The sequence below is a fragment of the Megalops cyprinoides genome, chromosome 12 (assembly GCF_013368585.1).
Source record: "Megalops cyprinoides isolate fMegCyp1 chromosome 12, fMegCyp1.pri, whole genome shotgun sequence".
NCBI classification, from domain to species: Eukaryota; Metazoa; Chordata; class Actinopteri; order Elopiformes; family Megalopidae; genus Megalops; species Megalops cyprinoides.
The window spans coordinates 7,613,852-7,641,565 of record NC_050594.1 but is presented as its reverse complement, the minus strand read 5'-3'; the positions used below and the strand labels follow the sequence as shown (position 1 = coordinate 7,641,565).

The window sequence follows — 27,714 nt, the reverse complement described above, 5'->3', positions numbered from 1 at the left end:
GTGGCGTGCTAAACAATGGGACTTCTGCTAACCAATCAGTGACTGTTGCAATTGTGAAATCATACAAGGGAAGGGCATGGATAATCGGGCATAAGATGAGCTCCAAAATAATGCAGTACAGTAATGCAGATACAATACACATGGTAAATACAAATTGATACAGTGAAAAAAGTAACAAAATATTAATATTTATTTTTTAAAAATGTTATTTGGTATAGAATACACTATGGTATAATTTTGATAGAGCTCTTTACAGAGCACAATGTAGAGAAATAATTTCAGAATGAAAACTGTACTATAATATACATATACTGTGATACATACAATATACATATTAAATAAATGATTAGATATAGCAAGGTATATAACAAGCTAAAAATGAAAATTAAAACTGCGAATGGCCATGTGAATGTAGAGAATTGGTAAGGAATGTGTCTCACTTGACCTAGTCATATCGAAGTAGGTTACACTGCTCCAATATTACATTAGAATTCCAATTTCCATATGAAATTCCATTACGAGGGAAACCAACTTTTAAATATGCAACACAGGATGTTCAAACGGTCAAACCAATCTGCGGTGTGTCTCAGACTTATAATTTCATTTGTTTGGATTATTTTTGCCTTGTTACCTTGTGACCACTCTGCTCTCCCACCCCCCTGTCTTTGAGCATGCATGACATGAGCATCAATCACCCAATCAGTGCTGAGTACTAACAGAAGCATGCCATCGTCGTGACAACCTGAGCATATTGTTTTTCTGCAGAAATGTGTGGATTTTCTGCAGAACACTTACTTACTTTTTAACACTTACTTTTCATGCTTTTGTTGAACCATTTCCATCATGTCTGGTGTAAAAATGTATCACTGAGTATAGTTACTTGAAATTAAGGACACAACATGTTGTGGTTAGACTAAATATAGACTTGTGACACTGCATAAGAATATGTTTATTATTCCAGGATTCATGCTCATATGTGTCCCAAATCTCCGTCTGTAATATTTGCACTTCTATAGTGGTTTTGAAAATAATACCTGGTGTCAATAATATGCCATATAAATCTCTCCCAGGATTTTGTGAGGATGCCTGCTGTATGGGGATGGTAGCTCATCTGATCTGGAAAAAATCAACAAATGCAAAATGCTGATCTTGATCCTATAACCTATAGCTACCACTGCTTAGTCTGCGTAGTCAGTTTCATTTCTGCACAAAACAGCCTCGTCCCTTTGTGACAGTGAAAGCTATGATAATCATATGAATTCTCCATTTGGTCTGAACTCACCGCCCGTTATATTGCATTAAAACTGACCAGACTAACAGTGGAACAAGTTTTATATCCTTATCTTCAGTCGTTTCAGCGTTTACAGCTGCGCTTAACTGACCTCAGTTCAGTTCGTTCCATACCAGTCTTTGAGACATGTGGACTTTTCTGAACACCTACTGTACTTTTAGGTTGACAGTGTTTATCCACCACTGTGTTGGGGTACAGAATGTCCTTTGCAGGACTGAGGAAAATAATAATGAGAAAATAATAATTTGCCTTAAACGAAGCCACATATGGTACACTATGGTCAGCTAAAATGCTACTTAATTATCTTGAACATTCAGAATTTTTTAAAAAAATGAATGGGCACATGTATTAGAAGATAATGAATAAAATATAACCTGTCGGCAGCTCTTACTGCAGCACTATAGAGATATGTAGTGATATGCATGAGTATTTAATATTCATTTTCTTTTTGCTATTTTACATGACAAAACAATTGTCTACATTCACCGGAGGGATTTCATTTAAATGAGTAGTGTGTTATGAAAATAATTATAATGGTTGATAACGGTTACAGTGGCTGCCCTGGAAGACTGAAAGAAACAGCGGTAAACCCTTGGTTAAATTAAAAACGTAGTTAATCCCTCTGCACCTGCATATTATTGACCCTAAGGCTGGAGGTCCCATTGTCTGTTACTGAATTAACTTAAAATACCTTAAAGCCCCTTAATTAACTACTCAGGTAAAATGGCTGTGTTCTGTATATATGCCTTTTAGCACATTTGTTTTGAGCGCTTTATTTTTGAGCGTGGTCGAATTTAAGCCCGGAGCTGTGTTCTGTGTTTGTTGGAGCCCACCTTTACAAAGCCAAATAACCTGGTTCGTATTTTTATTTATTTATTTCTTTTTGGCCCAGTGAATTTCAGCTTTTTCTTTTTCATCACACTGGCGTGGAATGAGATGCAGGATGATTTTCTCTGTGATCCATTGGTCCTTACCTGCACAGTTCTGGCGCAGGTTCACTTGTATTATGTCTCTCCTGGTGGCCCTGCACCCAGGCAAGCTTTGGTACATTGCTGATTGTTATTCCGCACTGGCTTTGAACCTGCTGTTGCAGCATGGGGTCCTGTGTTTTTTTTTTCCAGGAAATGCAAACACCACAACAAGCCGAACAAACAGAACCCATTAATACACTCAAAGCTGCCAAAGTTTACCCTGTGCGATTAATGGCACCTAAATCTAAAACGCTCATGTCTCTGCCTTTAATCAACAGAGGGAGGATACATCCTGTTTATTTAACTCTTTAGCCAGGTTTATTGCAGAAGGTCATGTTTTATGGCTCCAGTACTACAGTCATTTGTTGCCTTTTTTGGAAAGGCACCAGCAGAGCTCAGTGCTAAACTAATGCAGGGTATTTTATATGAATGATGAATACAAAAAAATGGCCTGGATTTCTTTGTTTTATAGTTTATTCTTGGTGAGCCAGGGTCTGCTGTCTGGGTACGCCAAGAGTACTCATTGGTAACACTGACGTAGTGCTTTGAGCAGGAGCTGCAGTTGGATGATTGATTCGTTTTTGTTATAGTCCTAAAAACATACGCTTAAATTTAAAGCTCTCTTGTGGAAACCCATAATTTAATGCCATCAGTCAAGGAAAAAAGCCATTTTGTCCTTCTGGTAATTTTCAAGATTATATCTTTGATAGCTCATGAGTGCACTGACTAGAGCTGAATTTCACTGCTGAAGTCTACCGTAAACTGTTCTTTCTAGAAATGGACTACGATGTAGCATGTTTAAAGCATTCATTCTCATCGCTCAATACAGACCTCATTACACAAAGGATTAAATGATGTCAGGATCAGCTTTCCAATTCCAATTTCTAATCTGAACAAGTATACTTGAAAGTCGGGTAAAGATCCAGAGTGAAGGGACAGTGTGGATACAATGCAATCTTCACTGTCAAGGACCAATCTTTCCTCCATTTTCAATTGAATTATTAGAGGATGATTGTTTTGAATGGGCCCAGTATTTCAAAATGTGTCGAAATTCGTGCCATAGATAAGAATTTTTTTTTCCCATCAGTTTTGCCTTTGTAAGAATGTGCATGAGAATGCCTATCTATGCAGGCATTAGGTAATTGGTTAATTGATTGGCACACCTCCCAATTAAAGACCAAGCAGCATAAATGAGAGGAGGATTATGGGAAGGGAGGGTAAGAAGAGAACAGGGATGTTTGTTTGGGAATTCCTCCTTGTGACCATTTTTATTCCATTTACTTGTTCCTGTTTGCCTGCCCTGTTTCTTCATAATAAAAGAACCATATTTATATATTCTCTGATCCTGGGTTTTAAAAAAAAACCTTTTTTATGTCAGAAGTAGTCAGCCAGTTTGATCACAGAATCAGCCAGCGTGTTCACAGTCAGACTCTCTAAACTGGTGCCCAGATTATATTGTGCTGATAAGGCTAAGGAAAGTCAATCTCCCATGCCCCTCCTGAATGACTTCAGTATTCCAAACCTGATGAAAAGTTTTGTCGAGGTGCAGCAAAGGCCCAGCGCTGGTTCAAATGCACTCAGTGCCCTCTAGACCAGAATTTCACCATCCATCAGTAACTTTGTCAAATGTTGTACAATGACATGACTGTTTAATTCAGGTGTAGCACAGTAGCTTTGGGCATTGGGGTGCGTCGCTGGCAGAAGAGAAGCTATTGCTGTTGCCCAGATGGTATGTTCTCTGATTGATCGTTAAACTTTAAACTTCGGAGGGCATGCACAAGGTTGCCCCTAGACTTTCCAGCTGGCTGTCAATTGGTCCTTAGCAAGAAAGCTGGTATTGAGCAGATGGATCTGACAGACCTGTGCCCAGATCCACCGCCATCACCACAGAATTTGACACCGGCCACAGATCTGTTTCTGCTGGTGGGAAACACAGCCTACCTTGTTTCTTTCCTCCCAAACAATTACGCAGCAGAACAGAGCCACCTGCTTTTAGTGCAGGCCCCAAACACCTGCTGTGAAGTCGTTCGAACCTTGGCTGTGCTTTTCAGGCTTGCAGCTCTCGCCGCCTCACGCCCCCACCTTCCGCCTTGAGTTCCAGAATACCCTCCGATGTTTCCTTTTCTCTGCCTTAAAACCCAGCCTCCAGCTGTCAGCTAGTGTAACAGGAGCATGGAGCATCTCCTCATACTGTACGCCGCAGGATGGTACCTGGTTTACCACAGCCTGGAATCTGAGGAGACATTGCTGACATGTTTTTAATGCGGGCTGGATCTTGCAGAATAAGGGACAGATTTTTTTTTTTTGGCGATCAACGAACCGAAAGAGGTGTTCCTGAGGCCGTTTTGGAATTTTCGTGACACACATCATTTGGTGCTAATAGTGGCACTAGTAACGAGTGGGCTGGCAACAACTCCTTAACGAGCTGATGGTGTGACCATGGTGTGGCCGTGTTCTGGCCAATCAGGAAGTCTGCCACACTGCCTTTATATGAGCACTCGTTACACACATCATTGTGCATCATTATTTTCACACTGATAGCAGAAGATGCACACATTTTTTGTGAGACTTTTTTTTATACTTTTAGACTGTTTTGCAAAAAGAAATTGATATTCTCCAACATGAGGATCAAACTGGCTGCCATACAACGGTACCCCAAACAATATTCCTGTGCTTTCAGCTGGAAGGTTCAAACTGTCAACCTCATTGTAGAGTGTCAGTGCCTCTTTTTCTAAGATTGATAAGACTGGCTTCCAATGGCAGAAGTGGTTTAAGGGTCTTGGGCAGAGAGGCACATTCTAACTTCTAAATCCATTGCAAGGTAAGAGCATCAGGTGCATCCACTGTATAGCCTCACACACCAGCAAAGGAGACAACATACATACAACTTACATAGCTTACAAATTTCATGTTATTCATTTACATAGCTTGGTGGGGCAGTTAAGATTAAGTACCTTGCCCCAAGGGCACAACAGCAGCAGCCTACAGAGGAATTGAACCTACAGCTATTATCTATTGACAATTATTGAGTCCTCTTCATTCCCACAATACCACACTGCCACCAAGGCAAGCATTCCTGATCTAGACTGAATGCTTTGGGATCAATTCAGAGAGTCAGATCCCAAGTTATACTATGGTAAAAATGTTGGGGTATCTGGTGCAAAGTTTTGTCAAGGTGCTGATGGCACTCTAGCCCAATATCTTCTAGTCTTTGGCCATCTATCTAACAATGGGGAAGGGTTTGAAACCGTAGAGGCAGGAATTCTAAATGTGGGTTATGGATGATCCTGTCAGTGTAGAATACATGATATGACCTGCAGAAGACTGGTAAATATTTATCAAGGTGTTCAGATTTTGAACACTGTTCACATCAGCATTAAAATGAGGACAAGGCCGAAGGTATCATGAGACGCAAATGTGGATGCTTCAATTATTTTCTATAGCCCATGAAGGTTACACAACAAAACCATTCTTTATCATTGTTTTTTATTATTACTTCAATCATAATATCCAAAAATAGAGACAAAATGATGACTTTTTCATATTTAGCTTGAAATATTAGAAATATATACAAATTATTACTGTACATGGAAAGTCTGGATCAGTTATGAAAAACTGGTTTAACGCCATTGAAATGAGAAACATTTTTCTTTGACCTCGAACTTCCTGGGTCCCTCTTTCGGATTTGACATTGTGTTGTCACGCAGGCCTGCCATGTTATCAGGCTCCCCGGGACTCTAATATGAACTGATCTCCCTGTGCTTCGCAAGTCTGTCTCGGCCGCACGCCGTGAACCAGCAGGAAAGCGTGGTGACAAGGTGTGGATTTTCTAATCATAGAGAGCTCCGCAGAATTCAGCTGGCATATTTCAGCTCTCCGAGCTCCTTAAAATTCGCTCAGCTGTCATGTACAGCCTTCCTCAAAATGTGTGACGCCTGACATGGAGACTTTTATCCATCTGCTGCAAAAAGAGCTTGTTTCGGGGGCAAGTGAGGGTAGAAGAAGGGGTAGTGTGAGGAGGGGTTTCTGTGGGGGGGGGTCACTTTTGCCCTCACTGCTTGTAGCAATCTCATATCTCCAGATCTTATGACTGAGAATTTCACAGCAGGGGTTCTGGGGAGCTAATGGTGTCAAAGTGGAAATAGCCCGCCATAAGGTAAAGGTCCTGCGTCTTCTCAGTCTGCTGTGGAAGTCACAGGCAAAGCTGCTTGCCTCCATTCCAGACCGCGCTTTAACTTAATCTCACCAAGATAGGGTGCTTCATTCTGAGCTCTTTCCCTAATCAGTGTGTCACGAAATATCCTGCAAATATTGTTTGACATTGTCAATGTGTTAGTATGTCAACAGAGTTACAGATGTGGATTTTGTAGATTACGTTCAGTGAAGTTTAAAAAAAAAAAAAAAAAAAAAAACAAGCAGGTGGGCTCCTGGGTGGCTCAGTCGGACCCTGGGCTGTGTTTTAGCTGCGTGCGAGGGTTGTAGGGTTGTTTACACTGGATACAGTGCCCTTACTGCACTGTGTAATAGCACCCCCTAGCGACTACTCAGGCACCTATGAGTTGCTCAGATGACATTGGTGGGGCATGCACCTACCCTCCATTTATTCTTAGCTCTCCTGTGGTGCATTGTGGGACTTGTAGTGTAAAAAAGCAGCTGTTGCCTGTACTGAATTCTTCACACACCTGCATCCCTGCATGCATCCTGTTTAATTGCCTTTTAAACAGAAGCTCTGGACATCTGTGACTATTGTGCTTTACATACCAGATGCCTTGCTAATCATAATGACAAAACCCAGGGGTTCAACAAGAGTCTACTGATCTACCACACATTAATCAAGTTATATTTTTTCCTTCCACTCCTGTCAGTAAATTTCCAGTGATTCCAGTTTTAGTATGATGCAGCTTTGTAGAATTCACATAGTGTAGTCATGACCAGGCAACGATGGCAGGTGGCAAAATAAGCAACATCACAGCCAAAGAAAGATAAATGAGTCAATCTGGGATCATCAATGGGGTATAAGTGAAGCAATCCCTCTTATTCTGACAGATACATTCTGTAATGGCTGTGGTTTGGAATTCGTTTGAAATAAGGCAAGGTCTACAGAAAGCAGTTCAATCAATACTATTTATTTTGACATTAGAATAACTTGGTTTGAACTGTGATTATCCGTCCGAGTTTCAGATGCGCTTAATCAAAATTACGCATTCATTAATTCGCAGTGGGACATGAGGCAATTACTTTGCTCAGGTCACATTGCTTATGAATGCTAATTACGCAAATCTCAAGGTCAAAATCAAATTGTAATGCTTTGATACATAATGATATCTGGCTGACTCCAGTGATACACAGGTTACAGGGGCTGGAGACTATCTAGACTGACATTTTTATCAGTGCACTTTTGATCAGCAGAGATAAAACCAAATAAGTCTTAGCGAAGATTTTGTAATCAATTCATAGAAAGCTAATTGGGCAGTGTGATCCACACTCCAGTAGGTCTTTGTTCTTTTCAAAATGCCCTGACATGGTTGTTCGGGTTTCTATTGCGGGAAACTACTGAAGAAATGTTATTATTTAGTATGAAAAAAATCAATTCTGGAGTATGTGCTGTGAACAGTTGAGAAGAATTAATATTGATTTTGAGGTGGGATTCCTCATTCGCCACAAGTCAGATACATGGAAGGATTGAAAGAATGATTTAATGACTGGCTGATTTGGAGATGGGCCCATTTTGGACCCATCTCCACGGAATGAAGAGGAATTGAGAGTTAAATTTAGCATGCAGTTGGAGTCATCGCCAAGTATGAGATCATAACTGTTGAGATGGGGTTAGTGAGGACTCAAAGTTGGTGGAAAAACTGGAATTCATCCCAATTAGTTAAGGGACAAATGGAGTGGATAAAGTAATACTGAATCGTTTGACCACCATTATGATTAAGGCAACACCAACTCTTGTCTTTGAGATGTGATTGCTATCTAGTAACATTGATAGAAGTTCCATTTCATTGTCAAGTCAGATACACCTGTGACCCTGCAGTTAGTTTCCAAAGTGTTCCGCACTGCAGGACCTCATTATACTTTCAGGTGAAACTACTTCTGCAGTGTACAGCTGCAGATAAGACTTTTTTAGATTACCTTCAAATAGGCTTATGAGGGGGAATCAAGCAATGTCAAAGATTTCTGAATGGAAATATGAAATTGAATTGGAATCTCGATAGCAAATGCTAATAGCTTTGAATTTGATTTTAATTCGTAGCCAGGATTCAAATTAATCCAGACAGGTTCCGTGCCACAGTGGTTAGGGAACGTAATTCAGCGCTTTTCAGGTTTTCTAGTGAGTGGATTGAATAATTATTGTGTGGAGAGAACTATTTGGCACAACCTGAGGTAAGATTGGCAATGTGTTCACTTTAAACAGAGGCTGAGCCCCATGGTGCGGACTCAAACCCAGCCGACAATGACCAGCATTCCACAGCGGCAGAACAAGTCGGCTTTAATAGGATGGCAGGGTTGTGTGGAAATGTGAGTTTGTGAGACGAACCTAGTATACAACTGGAATTTCCAAAACAAAGTTGCATAATGAATCATTAAAAAATTATCTTTAAATCCCTACAACCCTAAGTATGATGCACTGACAGTGACATCAAGAACTGTATGTCTCTTTTTATCATAATTCCTAAACCTTCAGATATGGCACAAAATTTAATGTAGAATTCAACATCTGCTGTATCCTGAGCCTATCCTTGACTGGTATTCAGGACATCGCTGGTATTCAGGTTTTCCAGAGAGAATATGACATTTGCCTTTTACGTCTGACAATATACAAAGACACTGTTTCACTCACTGCCTGGTTCAGACACCTTACATTCCAATGTATGAAGGCTGAGGAACTGACAGTATTCAAGGTGAAACTTTTGTGTGGTGTCATAATGGATGTTTAGGATAATGTATGTAGTCTTTGCAAAGGAAGGCATTCTGCATAAAGTCAGACATATATAAGCCTGAATAAAAAGGAAAAAAAATAAAATCAAATGCTGGAGACAAAATGAGGAAGAATATAGTGGAGAATGACCCTGATGGCCACACCTATAGCCCCAAACCTTGAGGTGTGTGGTTTGACTTTAACTTTGCCTGACAAAGACAGAGCTGAACACAAAGGAGAGAATAGCCTAAATATAAAACAATACTGACATTGTATAGGATAAAAATATGGAGGAGGTGAACTGTCTGTTGGTGTTCACAAGACAAGTGAAGAAAAGCACATATAATGAGCACATAATGTACAGAAAGGTATTGAGGGCAGGGTGAGTCTGAGTTTTCTCAATCGCAAAGTTGAAAAAGCGAAGGTGTAGAGCACTACAATAAACAATTGAACAATGATTAAACGAAGTAGAATGGCGTTCTCATCTCATCATGCAGATGTACTGCTTTTTTGCAGGCTAGAAAAGAATGACCTATCCTTTGCACCATATAATAATAGCTAGTAATAGTGTCCTAGAGAGCGGGGTATTTTGAAGAGGTGAAGAGCTTACCCCCTGGAGCTGGGAAATGAAGCCTGGTTTTCCACTCCACTTTTCCCCCCACAGCACCATTACAACAAACCAAAAAGGCTGGAATGTACTGTTACACATGCGTTAGCTCCCCATCTTACTGGGTAGATTTTGCACATACTGTATGTTTGCAGAGGAAAACATTAAAATTAAAAATATGGTTCACCAGGAAGGCAGCACTGAGTTCCTTTTGGTAGCTTTCATTTGCTCTTAATGTAGTAATCTGAAGGTGGTGGATGCCAGGAGCTGTAATGTGGCTTGACCAGGCAAGCAAGTATCTCTTGGACCCGGATTTCCCTAGCACAGCCATGCTTCCCTTTGGCTGGGGATAAACAATGCATCACATTGTTGATGAAAAACACTCACAGCCTTATGCTGAGCCAGCAAAAAAAAGGAATGTTTTTTGCATAATTAAGATGTCTGTGCCTTGAATTCTGAGAGCTACGTTTTGACAGACTTCATTGTCACAACCTAATAGATACATTCTCCAAGAGCGCAACTGAGCTTCATCTTGCATGCGCTCTGAGTGTAAATTGTCTCTTTGTGGAGTCCCATTTTCTTGTCCTTAAAAAAATTTATTTTTCTTTCAAACCTCAGCATTATCAGCAGGTTTTGCGCTGTGAAACATGACTTCTCTCGCTCCCCACGTAGGTGGAAATCAACACAATGGCTTTGTGTTTGTGTGCTATTGTTAAAATCCAGAAGAATTCATTTGAGCCTTTCCACAGCAAGCCGGAGAGGAAGATAGAGTGGTAATGTGTGATTTCCTTCATCTTTCAGTTCAGTGCTGGCCACCATGGACTGCCTTAACAACTGTTGGAGAGACAGGCAAAGCAAATGTACTGAACTAAAACTGATAAAGAAGCCCTTTTATAGGAATGCCTTCCTTTAGCTTGATCAGCATATAATACAGTGTCAAACAGGAGAGGAGAAATATTGTGAATGTTGGTTCTTGTGCTGTGTATATTGTTACCTGCAGCTGTTGGCAAGTGAGCAGAAAGCTGTAAGGTCATGTTTCAATATTCCACAAGAAAATGTTTCAAAAAGGGACTGAAACACACACTGTTGACTGTTTTTCCCTAATGACAATGCATACCTTTGGGTCTACCTGAAAACTACTGTACATTGTGTTTATAGTGGTTTAAAAACATCTTGATTCTACATTGTTTTTGTGCCACATCAGCAATATATTTTAACCAGTCAATGACTTTATGGTGTGGATTTTAGTCTATATATTGTTGCAGAAGTCATTTAATGGTATAATGGATTTATTCAACATTGTTATAGCCATAATATCACGCTTCATGTTCACTCCATTGCCTAACACAAGCTCATCAATTATACATACTATGTGCTTTTTGCCAGTTTGTGACAGTTTCTTTATTAACACCTTAACAAAGTTACAAATGTTTAGTTCTTCTCTGCAGTTCATTGTTTCAAGTATACTTTGGATTGTTCCTGAAAATAGATATACACACTTGAGCCCTTACCTTACTGAAAATTCAACTCAAAATGTAAAACCTACCTTCAGAAGAGTCTGGTTTGAACATACGCAGAGACATAGACCCAGTCTGAGTGGTACACACACTTAAAAAAAAGACAAATGCTGGAGTCATTGTATGTATTTCTGGAACAACCAAAACACCCTTTGGATCACATCAGGGGGTAGAAGGGGCATGAGCTGACCCACCCTCTCTCACCCCCGTGGGTCCTGTAACACCACATGTCTCTGCCTTTCTTTTCATAGCTTGTGGCACTTGGAAAGAAAGAACGGCGATGTGACTAGCTTCATCTCCAATTTCGCAGCAGATTTAAGGTAAATACAAGCGCCACCTCACCTCAACACACACAGACGCACACACCTCCCCCTCCATTCTGCGACAGTGCTGTGGGCTTGGAAAAGAGCCAGAGAGCAACGTTGACACCTTCACCACTGATGTTTTGTCCCACATGCTGGAAAAGTCCCCCATCAAATCAAGTAATTGGTATTTAAAGGCAACTTCCGCAACATTTCCACATAATCCCGTAAGCATTTCTGCTTATCCTTACCTCAACACCACAGAACATGCTAAAAATGCAGCACAGACCTGATCTACTAGAGGATTTCATAGGTTTAAAAAAACGGCTGTTATGGCTTAAAGATGTTTTTAGGATTTGTTAACCAGTAGCAGAGGGTCAGCATAGTTTCTAAGAGATTATGTAAATGGGTCTGTTAAGTATGCTGTTGAATTTACTAAAGCCAGTATTAGGTGCAAGCTGCCCCATTTGCAGGGAAATGTTAAGAAAAGCAGCTAAAAGAAGCGGTAACGCTTTCCCGTTGATAACAGTATACCCCTGTATAAGCAGCCTGAGGAAAAGCCCAATAAATCCCTTTAATATAGACGTCTAATGTTTCAGTTTCATTTCACCCTGTCGGTTCATTTGAAAATGCGTGCACTTCGTTTCACATAATAGGATGTAGATCCGTAGATGAATGCCAGTAAAGTGGCTGATTCTGGCTTGGAGGTGCAGATCAGAGGAAAGTGCTTGTTACTTTGTCCTGTGTGGTAACACCCAATATATTTCAAATAAAGTATGTTGTTAGTGCAACACAAAAGTGATGTTTTTGTTCAAATACACTGGCAAGCATGCAGTTACCGTACAAAATTATCTTACAAGCTACTGTGGTAATTACGTAGCTACTATCTGGCATCTGAGCGGTCTGGTGAGTTGCCCACAATAATATATACATAATATGTGAAAATGACCACGTCTGCAAATATTTCCACAGTATATAGCATGTTAAAAAACGCAATGCATCAGATGAGAACAGTGAAATAAGCTGATGAAGGGCATAAGCACTTCTTAGTAACTCACTGTGTTTTACCATGTTTGCTCGGTCCTGTGGTAAGCTCCTTGTTAGTAGGAGTATTGTCATTAGCAGTTTTGCATAGTGTGTCTGATCTAACAGCACTGCACTAAAAGAAATCAAATATTGATGGTAGTGACCCCTTCTGCAGTTTTCAGTGTAGCAAACTGCCTATTTTTCTGTATTCTTTGGTGTGTACTATTAATGAAACAAATAAGAGGTACCACACCCAACCTTAACAAGGCAGTAATTGGTCAACTTTCAGAAAACAAGACAGAAGTTTGTCCTATATTAGCCTCTTAATATAAACACCAACATTTCAGAACAAGTCCTGCTGTATTAATGACACAAGCACCTGACATCACCTCGCTGTTGGGACTTGTGTGCTGAAATGTTGGTCTTTGTGCTTTAATAAAAAAATAAAAAATAAAAGGCCCAGATTTTGGAGCAAAACGGCCCGCGCTTGCTTCTTTCTTATTCTTTGTTGTTGCCCTGTCGGGGACATCGCAGGACTGTGAAATAACATATGGCTGTGTGCACACTTGTGAGTTTTGTTTCAAATGAGCACTTTCTCTGTCTTTTGTGAACAGCAAGTAAAATATCATACGTCAGTCTGAAACGCTTCTTCTCTGAGTCAAACACTGAATGTTAAGCCCATAGAGGCTCATGTGAATAATATCCATGTTGCAAAGCTCAGACATTATGCTTTGCATCCACTACAGAAAGTTATGTCATCCTCCCATAGCCAGAGCAATAGTGCAGTCGCTTCAGTTCGTTTATTATTTTCTGCAGGTTTTTCTGCTGACGAACCCATTCTCTCTATGACCTCCTATTGTCTAAACACCTGGCCTGGTGAGGATGCAACACGTAATCACACTGGCATCACACTGGCTACTCAGATCAACAGAAAATAGTAGAAAAGTATTCTTTTTTTAACCTGATTTCTTAGTCTAAAAACATGCTTGCTCTTCAGTTTGTTATTTCAATTGTAAGGGATCTTTATGTATCATTGTCTCATTATTTGAACTGGATTATTCCGGCACCAAATTCCTGCTGCGTTTTGGAGGCGACTTTATCCATCAGTCTCCCCGGAGTAACTCTTAATATTGAACTTGTTTGTGCCCCCTTAGCAATGTTTTGCTAACTAGCCTCTTATTTGCATTGTCCCTCATTACTGGGCATTGATTGCATGCCTTGGCTCTGTAGCAAATCGAATTGCCATTTTTAGAACCTCGTTGAACACTGCAAAGATTTTCTTCCTTGAAGAATCCCTTCCCCAAGGGAAAGGATATTAAGAAAAGCCTCATTTTGTAGCTCATGTGCCCATTGATACCCTTGCTGAAGCTGTGTTGCTTCTGCTATTGTGACTGTATAACTTCCAGGTCTGTGTAATGTGTTCGAGTTGGGTGTAGTTTTGCCCCAGTACAACTGATGTTTGAAGAAGAAGCACTATTAATGTTTTAAATGTTTCCCTTTGTGATATTTGTTTGGTGGTACAATAGGCTACTGTCATAGCCCATTGTAACTTCACTTTATCTCGATTTGCTGGAACAGCCATTTGTTTTCCGCACAGAGACAGATGGACCTCATCCATGTCACTCTCTCTCTTTCTGTTCAGTCAGAGTTCCCATTTGCAAGCCACCAGAGACTTGCACCCCAGCGTCATCTTGGACCCAGCAGCTAACTACAACTCTCCCAAGTTCCGCTCCCGAAACCAGAGCTACATGCGAGCGGTCAGCACTCTGAGTCAGGCCAGCTGTGTGAGCCAGGTGAGTGCACCCCGCACAAAGACCTCGTTCTGCAGGGGGACGGGAGATGGCCGTTCTCTTCGGACAGACGTCACAGTGCCCTGACACTGATCTACGGTCAGCAGGTGCTCATGGGAAGAACAGTACAGCAGCACAGAGACGGTAATGTTAAGGAGCTAAGGAGCAGGGCTTGTAACTCAAAAGTTGAATATTGACATTTCAGGCTGATATTTCAATGTGCTGCACACTGGGCTGACTCACTGTTCCATGGATACAGAATATGCCGTGAAGCTAGGATGCACAGTGGCGATAATTATTAATCATTAAAGGAGAAGAAGACGAGGCTCCTCATTTAGAAATAATGGCTCGCTTTCGGTCCTTTACTTAACATTGTGTAATACTCAGACATCGACTGTGCAATAAAGTGAAGTGGGAGACCGTTGCTCTAAAAATGGGATTAAATGGAAATTGGGAATATTTATACCCTATTTATCAGCTTTATTTTTGCCTACAAAAATGTGTTGTTTAAAACTAGGTATGTTGGTTTGGCTTTCTCTCTAGACTTTCACTGCAATTGCGATTGCAACATGAGGTCTACATAGGTGTGCTAATTTAATTAGCTAAGTGATTCTCATTGGCAGACATTTTCGCTCCAGCATATATGGCACTGGAATGATAATGAAGTCAGTAGTTTCTTACCAGATCACAACTGACTGCAGAAATCACCAAATTTACAATATATTTGAGCGTGAAAGTACAGAATGGTTAGTATTTTAATGTGGGAATCCTATATAAACAAGGCTGTGAGGTGAATTATTCTCAAATGTCAACAGATCTCTCCTTTGTAGTTATCCCACAACTAGCTTTCAAGAAGCGTTGGCCATCACATACTCTGTATTTTTACATGTGGATTTTTAACCATTCCTTTATTTAATGTATGCTCAAAATACTTCAGAGGGTGTATGAGTGTATGTATTGTAATGATTAAAATGTACCATTAATCATATTTTTTATTCTTACGTCAGGGTTATTTATTGTAGCAGTCAGATGTTTAACTATAAATGCAATGATACTGTACAGGAATCACTCAATGAAAAACAGTTAAGTTATTTATTATGCTTTTTATGCTTGTTATTACTATGTTTCTGTACCTCACTTGTGTTGTTAGGTTTAAGGAAACTGTGATAGGATAGCTATCAATCTCTATAAGTGATAAGTGAACAACTTACATGCTTCTCAAAGCACAAAAATGTGTGTGCTTACAAAAAGTCTTACTGTTATTCGTTGCTGTTGCTGTAATAAAAATAGTCAGACCCATCGTCTGTGACTTTGAGGTCAGCTGCCTCTCACCCAACCCCTACATTCTCACTTTTCATACAGAGAGAAGGGGGAGTGTTTGGACTTTTTTAAGTACACTTTAAGTACACTCAGTTGTCTGTGTGGAAGCAGGCTTGAATAGTAAGGCAACATGGAGACTGGAAATGAGATGAGGTCGTTATGCTAACGCTCATCTACATAATTTTTTTTTTTTTATACTCTGTTCGGGTTTATTGTGAAATTATTGTCTGTCTTTGATGCTCTTTGATAGATGCTTGCATATGACTCAGACTCAGAGACAGAGATGAACAATTTAAGAAAAGAAAAAGAACAATGTGTATCTGCCATTGCTGTTGCCTTGTGTCCATAGAATTTTGGAAGCATCATCGCCAGAGATTTATCTTGGCTTTGTTTAGAAGAAAGAGTGACATTATGAGTTGGCAAACAGATGCAGTTCCGCTGAGATTTAAAGTCCTCATTTGAAAGATAATCTAATTGGCTGATGACTCGAAAACAGGCGCACATATCAATAAGGAGATGCACGTCACGACGTGCATGCAAATAAATGAATAAATAAAGGTATGATTAAAGATCATAAATGAGACAAGAAATGAATAAAGAATTGGTTATAATTGATTTGGTTTTGTAGTACCACATTTTTGTTATTCTGTGGTCCTCAGTAGTGGTTGCTGAGTAATGTTCGTGGCAGTGGGTGCATTTACAGTGCATGCAAAATGATCAGTAGTGGGTGTGCTGGGTTAAACTGAAGGTGACTGCACTCTTATTTAAGCCTGTAGGTTGAAAAGAGAGGTGCATAGATCAGAATAATTTCAGCCACTACATTTATAAAAGATATGCACTCATCTTTTATTTATATACAGATGAGACTCAAAGATTCCACTGTTTCAGCATACTACCTTCATAAATGAAATGGTGTCGTTCTGCAGACAGCTATTAACCCATATAAAATTAGTTCTTTTATCACATCTTTTTATCAGCTTGTATGTAGTAAAACTGCAAAATTAAGTCCAGGGAAGTTATTAATGTTAATGTTATAAAGTTATTTCACATACCAAATAAATAAAATAATTCAAACAGGCTGTGTCCTGCAGCTTAGGCGCGGGTTTGAATGTGAGCTGCGTCGTCTGCCGACAATGATCAGGAGTCTGTTGTGGTGTTACATAATTGGCCTCATTGTCTTGGGGTAGGATGCTTTTCATCAGTCAGGGTCCCTCCTCCTGCCTCTGTGGCACCCTCTAGTGGCTAGTGATGTGCCTGCAAGTCAATTGGATGAAGACAGTGCCTCTATCCTCCAGTCTGCGTTCACACAGCTGTGGAGCATTGTGGGATTTGTAGTGTGCAAAAAACATCTGTTGATTGCGTGTGAGTGTATTGAAGGATTACATCTGCCTCTACAGTGCTCCTGAACAAGCGTAGATGGAGAAGACAAGCTTAGTGTAGTACATCAAGAACAGTGCTTCTCTTCTGTTAGCTTTCAATAATAGACATAATTCCTCTGACAGCAATTCACCATTTTCTTTAAACTACAGAATTATTCTTAGGAAGTGGGCAGACTTAGATCTCCATTCTGCAAATGCACTTTCATTTTCAGCAGTCTTGAGACAGAGGAAGGGGAATGGAAAAATTTAAGGACTACCCTTCCTGTTTTTTTTTCCCTCACAGGTGAGCGAGACTGAGATCAACGGGCAGTTTGAGTCGGTTTGCGAGTCCGTTTTCAGCGAGGTTGAATCGCAGGCCATGGACGCTTTGGACCTGCCCGGCTGCTTCCGCACACGGAGTCACAGCTACCTGCGGGCGATCCAGGCTGGGTACTCCCAGGACGACGACTGCATACCCTCCATGACTTCCTCCACCGTCACCTCCACCATCAGATCCACGACAGGTAACGGCATCTTTTTTATAAAAGGGCTTCAAACATGCACCCTCTCACCTGCATGCACACCTAATGTCTCCACATATAGTTTGGGGGCTTCCTTCTGGTCGAGTGAATGTGCATCTTTTTTTAAGATCTTTTTTATTCTCTTGAAGCTTTGTCTGTTTCTCCCCTGTGTTTTGAGTCTGCTTTGAGGTGCGTTGCATGATCTCTGAACCTCCCTGGACCCCAGTTAGACTCCTGCTGTGGGATCCTGAGAGAAAGCAGGTCAAAGTGAGCGGCCCCACAGAACCGTCGCATGCTGTGCGATCGAAGATGACTGAGTGCTGTTCTGAGCACGTGGGAAATGCGCTTAGTTCAGCTCAGGAATGAAAAGTGTGGAGGGAGCTACAGAGAGGGATTAGGGGGGGAATTTTTTAGGCCCATAGCGTTGTAGTTTTAGTGCTGGTACTGTTCAAGTGTTATAATCTTGTAGTGTTGGACTAGTAGCATTATAGTGTTCAAGCGTTATAGTCTTGTAGTGTAGTAGCGCGGGGCTGGTAGTGTTATAATGATGTAGCTACAATGTTGTAATATTACAGTGTTATAATCCTTGTAATGTTGTAGTGTTGGGCTGGCCGTGTAATAATGTTATAGTCTTGTAATGTTGTATTGTTGGGCTGACTGTGTTATAGTGTTACAGTCCTGTACTGTTGGAGTGTTGGGCTGGCTATGTTATGGCAATCGTTATAGTCTTGTAGTGTTGTAGTGTTAGGCTGGTGTTCCAGAGGGAGTGTCCATGCTGAGTTTTGGGCTTTCCCAGAGATGTGGAGGTACACCAGTGACTGGGGTGGATGGTAAAATCAGCAATTCTAAAATGGGGGTGGGGCATACAAAATTTTGTGACCCTCACTGAGGGGCTGCTTCATTCCAGAGGAGACTGAAAAGCTTTATTGGTCTGAAAAGAGAAATACTCTGTCATCTTTGTCTAGATTAATGTAGTTACAACATAAAAGACAAGAATTGCACAATATTGTTTTGAACTTATGATAAGTTACCATGCATCAAAGTAAGATAGTTGCTGATTACATTAACTGCAGTACTTGAAGTAATAAGTTAGTGGGAACCAGTCTGCAATTACATAAAATGTCTTCTTACTTTGAGTTGCATTAAATTTTGTCAGAACACAATGGTTTGGTGTCATTCAAAAGGGCACATAATTGCTGTAATTACTTGTCAAACGAAAAGCTCTGAATACGTTTTTGGATGATCATCATTTGCATTTGATGATCATACACACAAAACATCCAGTGTTTAACCACTGAAAGTATTTATCAATTTATGCAAATATACATGGATTACATGTTTAATTAGAACATTGTCCTGCCCCACACAGCGTTTGTGTTTTAAAAGCACTATATTATATATTTTGGTACAAATTTGCAAAGCTTACATCATTATGTTTGCTAGTTTGTGTAGCTTTGTTGTTCACAAAAGTGTAGTGTGAATGTGCATTGCTAAGGTCATGATACAATGGCAATTTCTGTGGCAGTCATTGCCAGCAGTCACTGCCTCCAATAATGTGTAGTGCAATATGTCAACTTGCTCTGATATGACAAAAAATGTAGCGCCCCAAATGGGCAATATTGGTGAGATCCTTCAATCAGAATCCAAGTGCAGGTCATGTGTTTTGTTGCCTCAGATGAGTTATTTTGTTACAGCTACTATATTCTGTTGATGGAGAATGAGGTCCTTGCTGTGTTTGTTCACTTCCAGTGTAGCTTTTTGTTCACTTGAGTCTTCATTTCCGCCAGACTGTGGGCTACAGATGAAACAAATTCGCCCTCGGGAGCTGTTATTTTGTTTTTGCCCTTAACCCAAGTGATGTTTCAGTTTGGTTAAATCCTTAAACCACTTTCACTTATCCATCCCACAAAAGCAGAGGAACAGATGGTCAACGTTGTGATCTTGGAGGAGAAATGTGCAGTTATGCACAGTAGTAGTAGTGAAATTGGCAAAAGAATGAAAAGAAAGTTCAAATGATAAGCTATGTGGGATCAGCCAGGCAACAGATGTACAGAAGTAAAAACTGAACATCTGAAAAGAGCTCACAAAAAAAGCCAACACCCCTTAGCTGGGGAGTTTCTTCCAGCGTGTTCCTGAATGAAGTAGATCAACATATCTTCTTCCCTGACTGGTAATCTCACTGAGTGTTAGGTGGTCACTATTGCAAATATCATTGTTGCCTGGGCTGGGTGGTTTAATGTCAACCCTGATACATAAATTCTTAGATATTTGGTATGTCTTAGAAGGAAAAAAACTCTAAAACTAAAATTTTAACGCTAGAAGGCTCATCAGATTGGTCTGCACAGACAGATATACTCAGCTCACGCCATATGTTTGGAGTGAGCGTCAGATGAGAGTGTGCTTATCAGAGAAGAATTCAAGTGTGAGGAATCTTTGTGACTAAGAGAAAATCAATTTCTGTAAAAATGAGTGTAAGCCCCGCAACACAAAAGACCTTCAGGATCAAAGGACATTCAAGTAATTACTGAGAGATATTATAATAAGCAACCATTTCTCAACGCTGACATGAGAGGCATTACAAATGCAAAAAAAATATTTTGGCTCAGGAAAAAAATATTTATTTCACATCATTTCCCAGCAACCAATCCACCAAACTTGGAAATACTCATCTCACTTACTTGTGTATTTACAGCACACCCTTTAAATTTGAATGGTTCATATTGAATGGCTGTGTTATGGCTACATTTCTGAACCTCTGAACATGGATAGAAAAGGCCAGAGAGAAAGCAGGGCACAAACTGGAACAATTTAACATACCACAACTGCCACAAGGTAGGGTAGGGTAAGGGCCATTAGGATACTGAGTGTGGAAATGTCAATGTTCAGGATACTGGAAGACAACATAAAGTCAAGAGTCCCAGTACATTTAACTGGGTTGTCCTTGTAACTGACAACTGCCAGGGACACCCTCACCTTACCCCTAACCCACCCCCTTCCTGCCCCCAGCATCACTTCCAGTATCTACAAAGTCCTGTCTCTGATTCTGCAGCAAAGACACCTGAAACCTGGAGTGATGGTATGTCCAGATAAGTACCCGTACAGTAAAATGCCTTTCAGGATAAAAGCGTGTATCTAGGGTCTGGCGTGCATGTGTTGGCATGTGGGCGTTGAATAGCCACCAGGGTTAGCCACAAACACTGGCTAAAAGTAAATTACCACGAGGTGGAATTCGGGCGTGAGTCATGGTTCAGCTTGTTCTGGCACAATGGTAGGCGGAGAGTCTACCACAGACTCAGAGAGACACGCAATCCGTGTTGCTTTGTGCCAGTGGTTAGTGTTGTGGAGGCGTGATGGCATGGGCTGCAATACAGTGCTGGTGGAGGCCTGGCAGTTATTGTTTAATAATGGCTCCTTGACTTCAAGATGAAACAGAGTTGTTCTCACCCCACACATTCTACCTCACAGTGCACCTTACATTAAAGTAGAACCCTCATATTTATGCATGACAACTCGCTACCTCATGCCTCAGATATTTGTCAGATAAGATTGATCACATTTTTGTTAAGCACAGTATCATCAGAATATTAATGTCTTAGAAGGTTCTGTGTGTGTGATTTGGTTCTGAAGGCAGTGTCTGTTTCACATTTGGTTTGTGTATTTTTAAAGAAATGCCGATTTTTGCAAGTGATTTTGACAAAGCCTGTGAATCCACCCGTATAACGTATTGTGAAGACATTGGCCTTCACATTGAGTTTTAAAAATGGGTGATTCTCAGTAGTCTCATGGGTATGCTGGTGGAATCTGACCTAAACTTGCATGGATTATAAAACGGGAATCCTACAATAAACAGGTGTGAGAAAAGGTGTGATAAATTACTGAGCAGTCGTTGTTCCTCTGGTCATCATATAGACTACTGCCAGGTGGATCATGAATGACCAACAACACAGATTTTCTTTCAAGCTGCATCAGTGAAGTGGTTTTGATTGTAGCAGAAAAAAAAAAATAACTCACAAATCATATATTTGTGACCATTAGGGCTGTCAATTGACCTGAACAATGTAGCACTAGAATATTACTGGAGGGTGCTTCAACACAAAATTCACTTCAGATTATTTTTCATTTGTATCTTTTAACTTTTAATAAAGTAAATTACTTATGGTGCAAGTTCCTATGTAGTAATAACACTGTATTAGCCAGAATGCTTTTCTCCTGTTCATTCATGTGACACTCCTGAAGACAGACTACTGACTAATCACTCGTACTCTCATATTTTTCATTACAAATACATTACAAAAGGTAAATCACTTCCCCAAATCAATGTGGTGTTGTTGGAATCGCAATACACACTGCCAGACCTTTTCTTGAAAATAGGTCTTGAAAACAAGTCATTCATGTCTTAAAATAAATCATGTTCACTTTGAAACACTGTGAAAAAAGTACATATATCATGGCAAATGGTTAGCTTTACATTCTTGGTGGTCTCATAAAATAAATGAAACTACACTAGAGCGTATCATTTAATTCAGCCTATTTTTACTGAGAGACTGCAGGCTAGCTTGTTAACATTTTGACAATGCATTATTTTAAAATTAATTGCATGAGTTAACATTATGTATTGACATTAACAAGCCGAGTGCAATCCCTTCGAACTAATTGAGATATTAATCTATTCATTGTTCTGGCATAGCTGTGCAAGAAAAAAAAACTGGTAATGGGTGTCTCTGTACAGCTTTACCTCTGAATATTGATAAGAGCCCATATTCATATTTATTTATGTGTAATGGAACCTGTGTTGCCCTGCTGAGATAAGCTGCTGATAATCACTAAGCCTGCTTGTAATTTGGTGGTTGAGGGGTTAAGACAATTTCTCACTGATGTCTCACTGATGACAGTGTCAGTTTCTCTGTTATGTCAGTGTTGCCAACTTGGTTGCTAAACCTGGTGACTTTTTGAGATCCATCAGCACCTTTTTTTGCTGAAAGCACATAGCAACCCATCTAGTGCTTTTCAAGATCATTCTGGGAGCAATGCAGCTTAATTAAAACTGAACAGATACCACCACCACTGCCCTCCTGTGTGATGCATACACACACACACACACACACACACACACACACATATACACGCGCGCACACGCATAGAGACTCCTCTATACATATCGTAGAAGATTGGCAGGTACACAGATTATTCATGACGTGTATGTAATTATGACATAATGTTTAACATCATGGCATATGTTTAATGTGATGGATTTGTCATGCCATAATTTGGCCCTTTCTAGTGGTAAGGCAAGGTCACCCTGGCAAGATCCACTGAGATAGCTGTTGGCAACAGTGAGGTGAAATGCACAGCAGATAAATGAGACTGGCTGTAGGCAACATGTATTAGCGCTGACAAATGGTAACCATGATAGCCATGCTCATTTTGTATTTTAGTCATTTGTGAACCTCAAAACCATATCACTGTGCATAGTTTTGATTTTGGGCTGTCGTGTAGTGAGCCCACCATTGTTTGCATTATTAAGTACAGAGCATAGCACTCTGTTAAACAAATTTTAGACTTATTATTTTTCAGAAACCCTGTCTCTGGACTGAGAGTCCTGCATACACTGTGTGTTGCTCTGTGCTGTACTAGGAATGTTGATTATTGATATTTTTCTACTGAAGCCTGAGTCTAAATGTGTGTCGTGTTGTATTACTGCCATGTGGCTTCCGTTGCTCTTGGGTTTTTCTGTTCACTCCGTTTATTAGGAGAATATATGATGCTGTGTTTCCTTTTTTTCTAAGCTCCACCGCCTCAATAGCGAAATTAATAATGCGCTTAAGGATAATAGTAACACATGCAACCAACACTAAACCATCACAATGTTTTTATCATGCCAGCAGAAAGCTAGAGATTCCCCAGAGATGCGGCCTTTGCACCTGGCCGGCTCATGTGGGCTGGACAACATGTCAGGGCAGGGCCAGCTTCCCCAGGGGTCCTGGGATCAGGAACCAGATGAACAGAGGCACGCTGGTGCCCTCAGTCAAATGCAATCTGCTCCTTTTAGCTTCACCTTCATGTACAGTATGTCCCTGGCACAAGGAATGGAGCAGCACACGCTCTCAGCTGTGAGAAGTTTAGTTCAGCCTCACGTGGGATGCCACCTGCTAACTGAACCATACACAATGTTCTTGGAAGAATTTAAGAAGTGAAGAGGCAGCTCTGGGCCTGTATTCATTAAGTGTCTTGGAGTCAGAAATAGGTCCTAAGTGCTTGAAAATTCTGAGAGTGACGTCAATGTGGTCCTACTGTTATTCCTAAGAGCAAAGAGTATTTTTTTTTTTTATTATTAAGACTTAAAAATACTACTTTCTTGCACAGTATTCAGGAGTCCTCAGGAGCTGTCCGAACCCATCAGGAGATGCTGACAGGCGGCTACACTGAGGCATTGTCCATGCATTTTCCGGTAGATGAAATATGGTTTGAATACATTTGACAACACAGGGCTATTAAAAAGGTATCAGTTAGATAAAGGGGGTGTTTTATTTGCCGCTGACCTCCCAAGAGTTGTTGTCACTCCATCTACAGAGGGAGCATCAGCACTTATTGCTGAAATAAAAGTTTGTGTTTCTTAGCAACGGAGAAAAAGCTTTTATTTGAACACAGTCTATAAGGGATACCCCCAAAAGCCACAGCTGGTGACTCCATTCCCCTAAACTCTTGCAGCTGAACATCTCGAGCACGACAGCTAGCGACATGCCAAACATTCATGTTGCATTTCAGTCTTTTTAGCAACATATAGTAATGTATGAAACCTATTCATAACAAAAACAATATTTAACATATCAATTATGTCATCTATAGGGCATGTAAAATCTATGGAGACTTGTTGAAAGAGGACGTTTCATGTCATCCACAAATAAATATGGCCACAGGCCTGAAAAAACAAGCTGCATAATAACAGCTTGGAAAATTATGCACAATATATGTGTGCTGCAGACTCACTTTGGCATATGTGGGATTTCCAGCCTATTATTCTCAAAGGAAATTGGGAATTAAGGAAATATTAACGATAATGAAGAGATAAAACAACACTCTTGACAAACATGTTATTTGCCTGATTATTAACCAAAACAATTTCGAATAAATATTTTTGTTGCTTTCAAGTTGACAAAGAATGGAACCCATCTATGATCATTTTCTGGAATTTATTCCCATTTCTGAACATTTGATAATGTTCACAGATTGCAGCACTATGACAACACTACTGCTTTCAACAGGTGCATTTATTGGACATTTTCTCAATATATGGGACAAACTCAAAAATTTCATCACTACCATTCTTTTGTAGCATGACATGCTACGAAGCACTTCACATAGTAAAACATAGTAAAAATGAACTGATATACACATAGGACGGGGTCTTACTCCCAGCAGAGAGTAGGAGTAGGAAGCATCATAAATAATCCCATAGCCTACTCTCAGGCAGGACTTTCTTTACCCCTATAAGTGCTTTTAGCAGGACTCTTAGGAGTAATCCTCAGATGCTTGATAAATACTGGTACAGGATATCTTATGAATCTTAAATGACACCCAGATCCTTTCAGCACCATTAGACAGGACGGTGTTGGTCTTCAGATTATCTGATGAGGTGATAGGTGTATTGGCAGCCTGTTCCTCAGAAGGGGTTAGTTGTATGGTAAGTGGTAGTGGTAAGTATGGTAGCAAAAAAAGCTACCACACTTGGGTCTTCATCATTTGCGAGCCCGTCAATGCAAGAACAAACCTATCTGGAGAACCATCAACATCGTCCAAAACTGCAGGAAATCCTCATGATGGGGAAAAAAGGAAGGTCATGGGAGACTGAGGATTCATTATCAACAAAGCGGGCAGAGTTACCACATGCCATTGGTGACTCACAGATTCAGTCTCATCATAGTGTGTTCATAGTGACAGCAAAATCTTTGATTAGCTCATATGCGTCCATGATTGACACTCCCCAAAGCTATGTTCATTACGGGGTTCTTGAAGCTTCACTGTAACATCACCAGGTGTAATCTGTCTGTTGAAACAGCAGCTGCTCAGGTTGATGAGAGATTACCACTTGGGCAGGAAATAGATCCAGCTTGTTGTGTTAGATTCCCTTAAGGAGGAAGGCACATGTATGACTTAGCTGTGGACATCCTTGTTTTCATCCTTGTGACAGCAAGGCAGTGCATAAATTTCCATGGAAAAAAACAGTCAGCATGGGATTTTGCTCAGTGGCCATCAAATGACTTTTTCCGAATCTGTTGGTTTCTGTGGAGAATCCATTCAGATCAGGGAGCCAGCTTGGACAATGGTTTGCTTGGACAACAAGAGCTTGCTACTGTATGAATGGCAGTCTCAGCAATCCCGTAGATGGAAAACAGAAGCACAGAAAAGTGTATTAGACTGCTAAAACATACAATTAGAACACTGCCCACAAATCAAAAGCCAGAGGGCTGTGCATGCCTGAAACGAAAGAATTCCCACAGTTCTACTTGATGTTTGATCCAGATTCTGGAACTTGCAATTGATACTAAGTGCTTTGAGAGACAAAGACCTTGTCAGTGCCCATGAGTTTGTCAACTGTGTGAGAAGGGATGGCCTGGAGTCATCCCCTTAGAGAGTATGAACAGAATGTGTGATTCACATCTATGACAATAGATTCCTAGGGTCTCCATTTGAGGTAGAGGATTTGAGGAGTGTTGCTTGGCAACTGTTTTTATCAAGGCAAGACAGGTGGGATTCATTATCTAATAATGCCGTGTCTGGGTAGCTTCCGGCTGGTGCATATGATGTATGGCACAACACTAACGGTGTAGAAACTGTACATAAGAATCAACTGCTTACTGGGAACTTCTTACCTGAATGACCCACTGAATGGGATGACTGGAACGACAAAGGGTGTCTCGGGTGATTTGTGTTACATTACATTGCATCACATTATTATCATTTAGCAGATGGTCTTATCCAGAGTGACTTACATAGACTACAGTTTTTACATGTAATCCATTTATACAGATGGATGTTGATTGAGTACCTTGCCCAAGGGTACAGCAGCAGTGCCCAGGTGCGAAATCAAAGCAGCAGCCTTTCTGTTACAAGCCCTGTTCCTTACCACTATGCTACACTGCTGCCCTATGTTCATCAAGAATTGCTGGTCCCCAGTGCTGATGGACATGATGATGTTAGTTTTGCACCAGGGAAGATAGATGATATGATGACCATCAGTCGTGACTGTCCTTTACTGTCCTCTGCTGAACCCTTGACTGTGTGGTGCAATGCTAACTAGTTATCCCCACTCTCAACTCTGCCCCGCCCCCCCACCCCCACCCCCACCCACACACACACACACACACACACACACACACACACACACACACACACACACACACACCCACACACACACACACACACACACACCCACACCCACACACACACACACACACACACACACACACACACACACACACACACACTCACACACACACACACACACACACACCCACACACACACACACACACACACCCACACACACACACCCACACACACACACACACACACACACACACACACACACACACACCCACACACACACACACACACACACACACACCCACACACACACACATACACACACACACCCACACACACACACACACACACACACACACACACACACACACACACACACACACACTCACACACACACACACACACACACACACACACACACACACACACACACCCACACACACACACACACACACACCCACACACACACACCCACACACACACACACACACACACACACACACACACACACACACACACACACACACACACACACACACACCCACACACACACACACACACATACACACACACACACATACACACACACACCCACACACACACACACACACACACACACACACACACACACACACACTCACACACACACACACACACACACACACACACACACACACACACCCACACACACACACACACACTCTCTCACACATTTCTATGGACAAAGTGTGCACTCAGCTTGTAGAGTCAAGGTTGAAGGTTTATTTCCT

The 27,714-nt window shown here is 40.8% G+C and overlaps 1 protein-coding gene across 1 annotated transcript in view; it reads left to right on the top strand.

Annotated features, from left to right (window-relative positions):
* Positions 1-27,714, top strand: part of dlgap2a (discs, large (Drosophila) homolog-associated protein 2a) — a 146,653-nt gene that overhangs the window by 92,661 nt on the left and 26,278 nt on the right. Inside the window, exons 6-7 of the mRNA XM_036542016.1 lie at positions 14,276-14,426; positions 17,406-17,625. Of these exons, the coding sequence (XP_036397909.1) occupies positions 14,276-14,426; positions 17,406-17,625 (371 nt within the window). The remainder of the gene's footprint in view (positions 1-14,275; positions 14,427-17,405; positions 17,626-27,714) is intronic.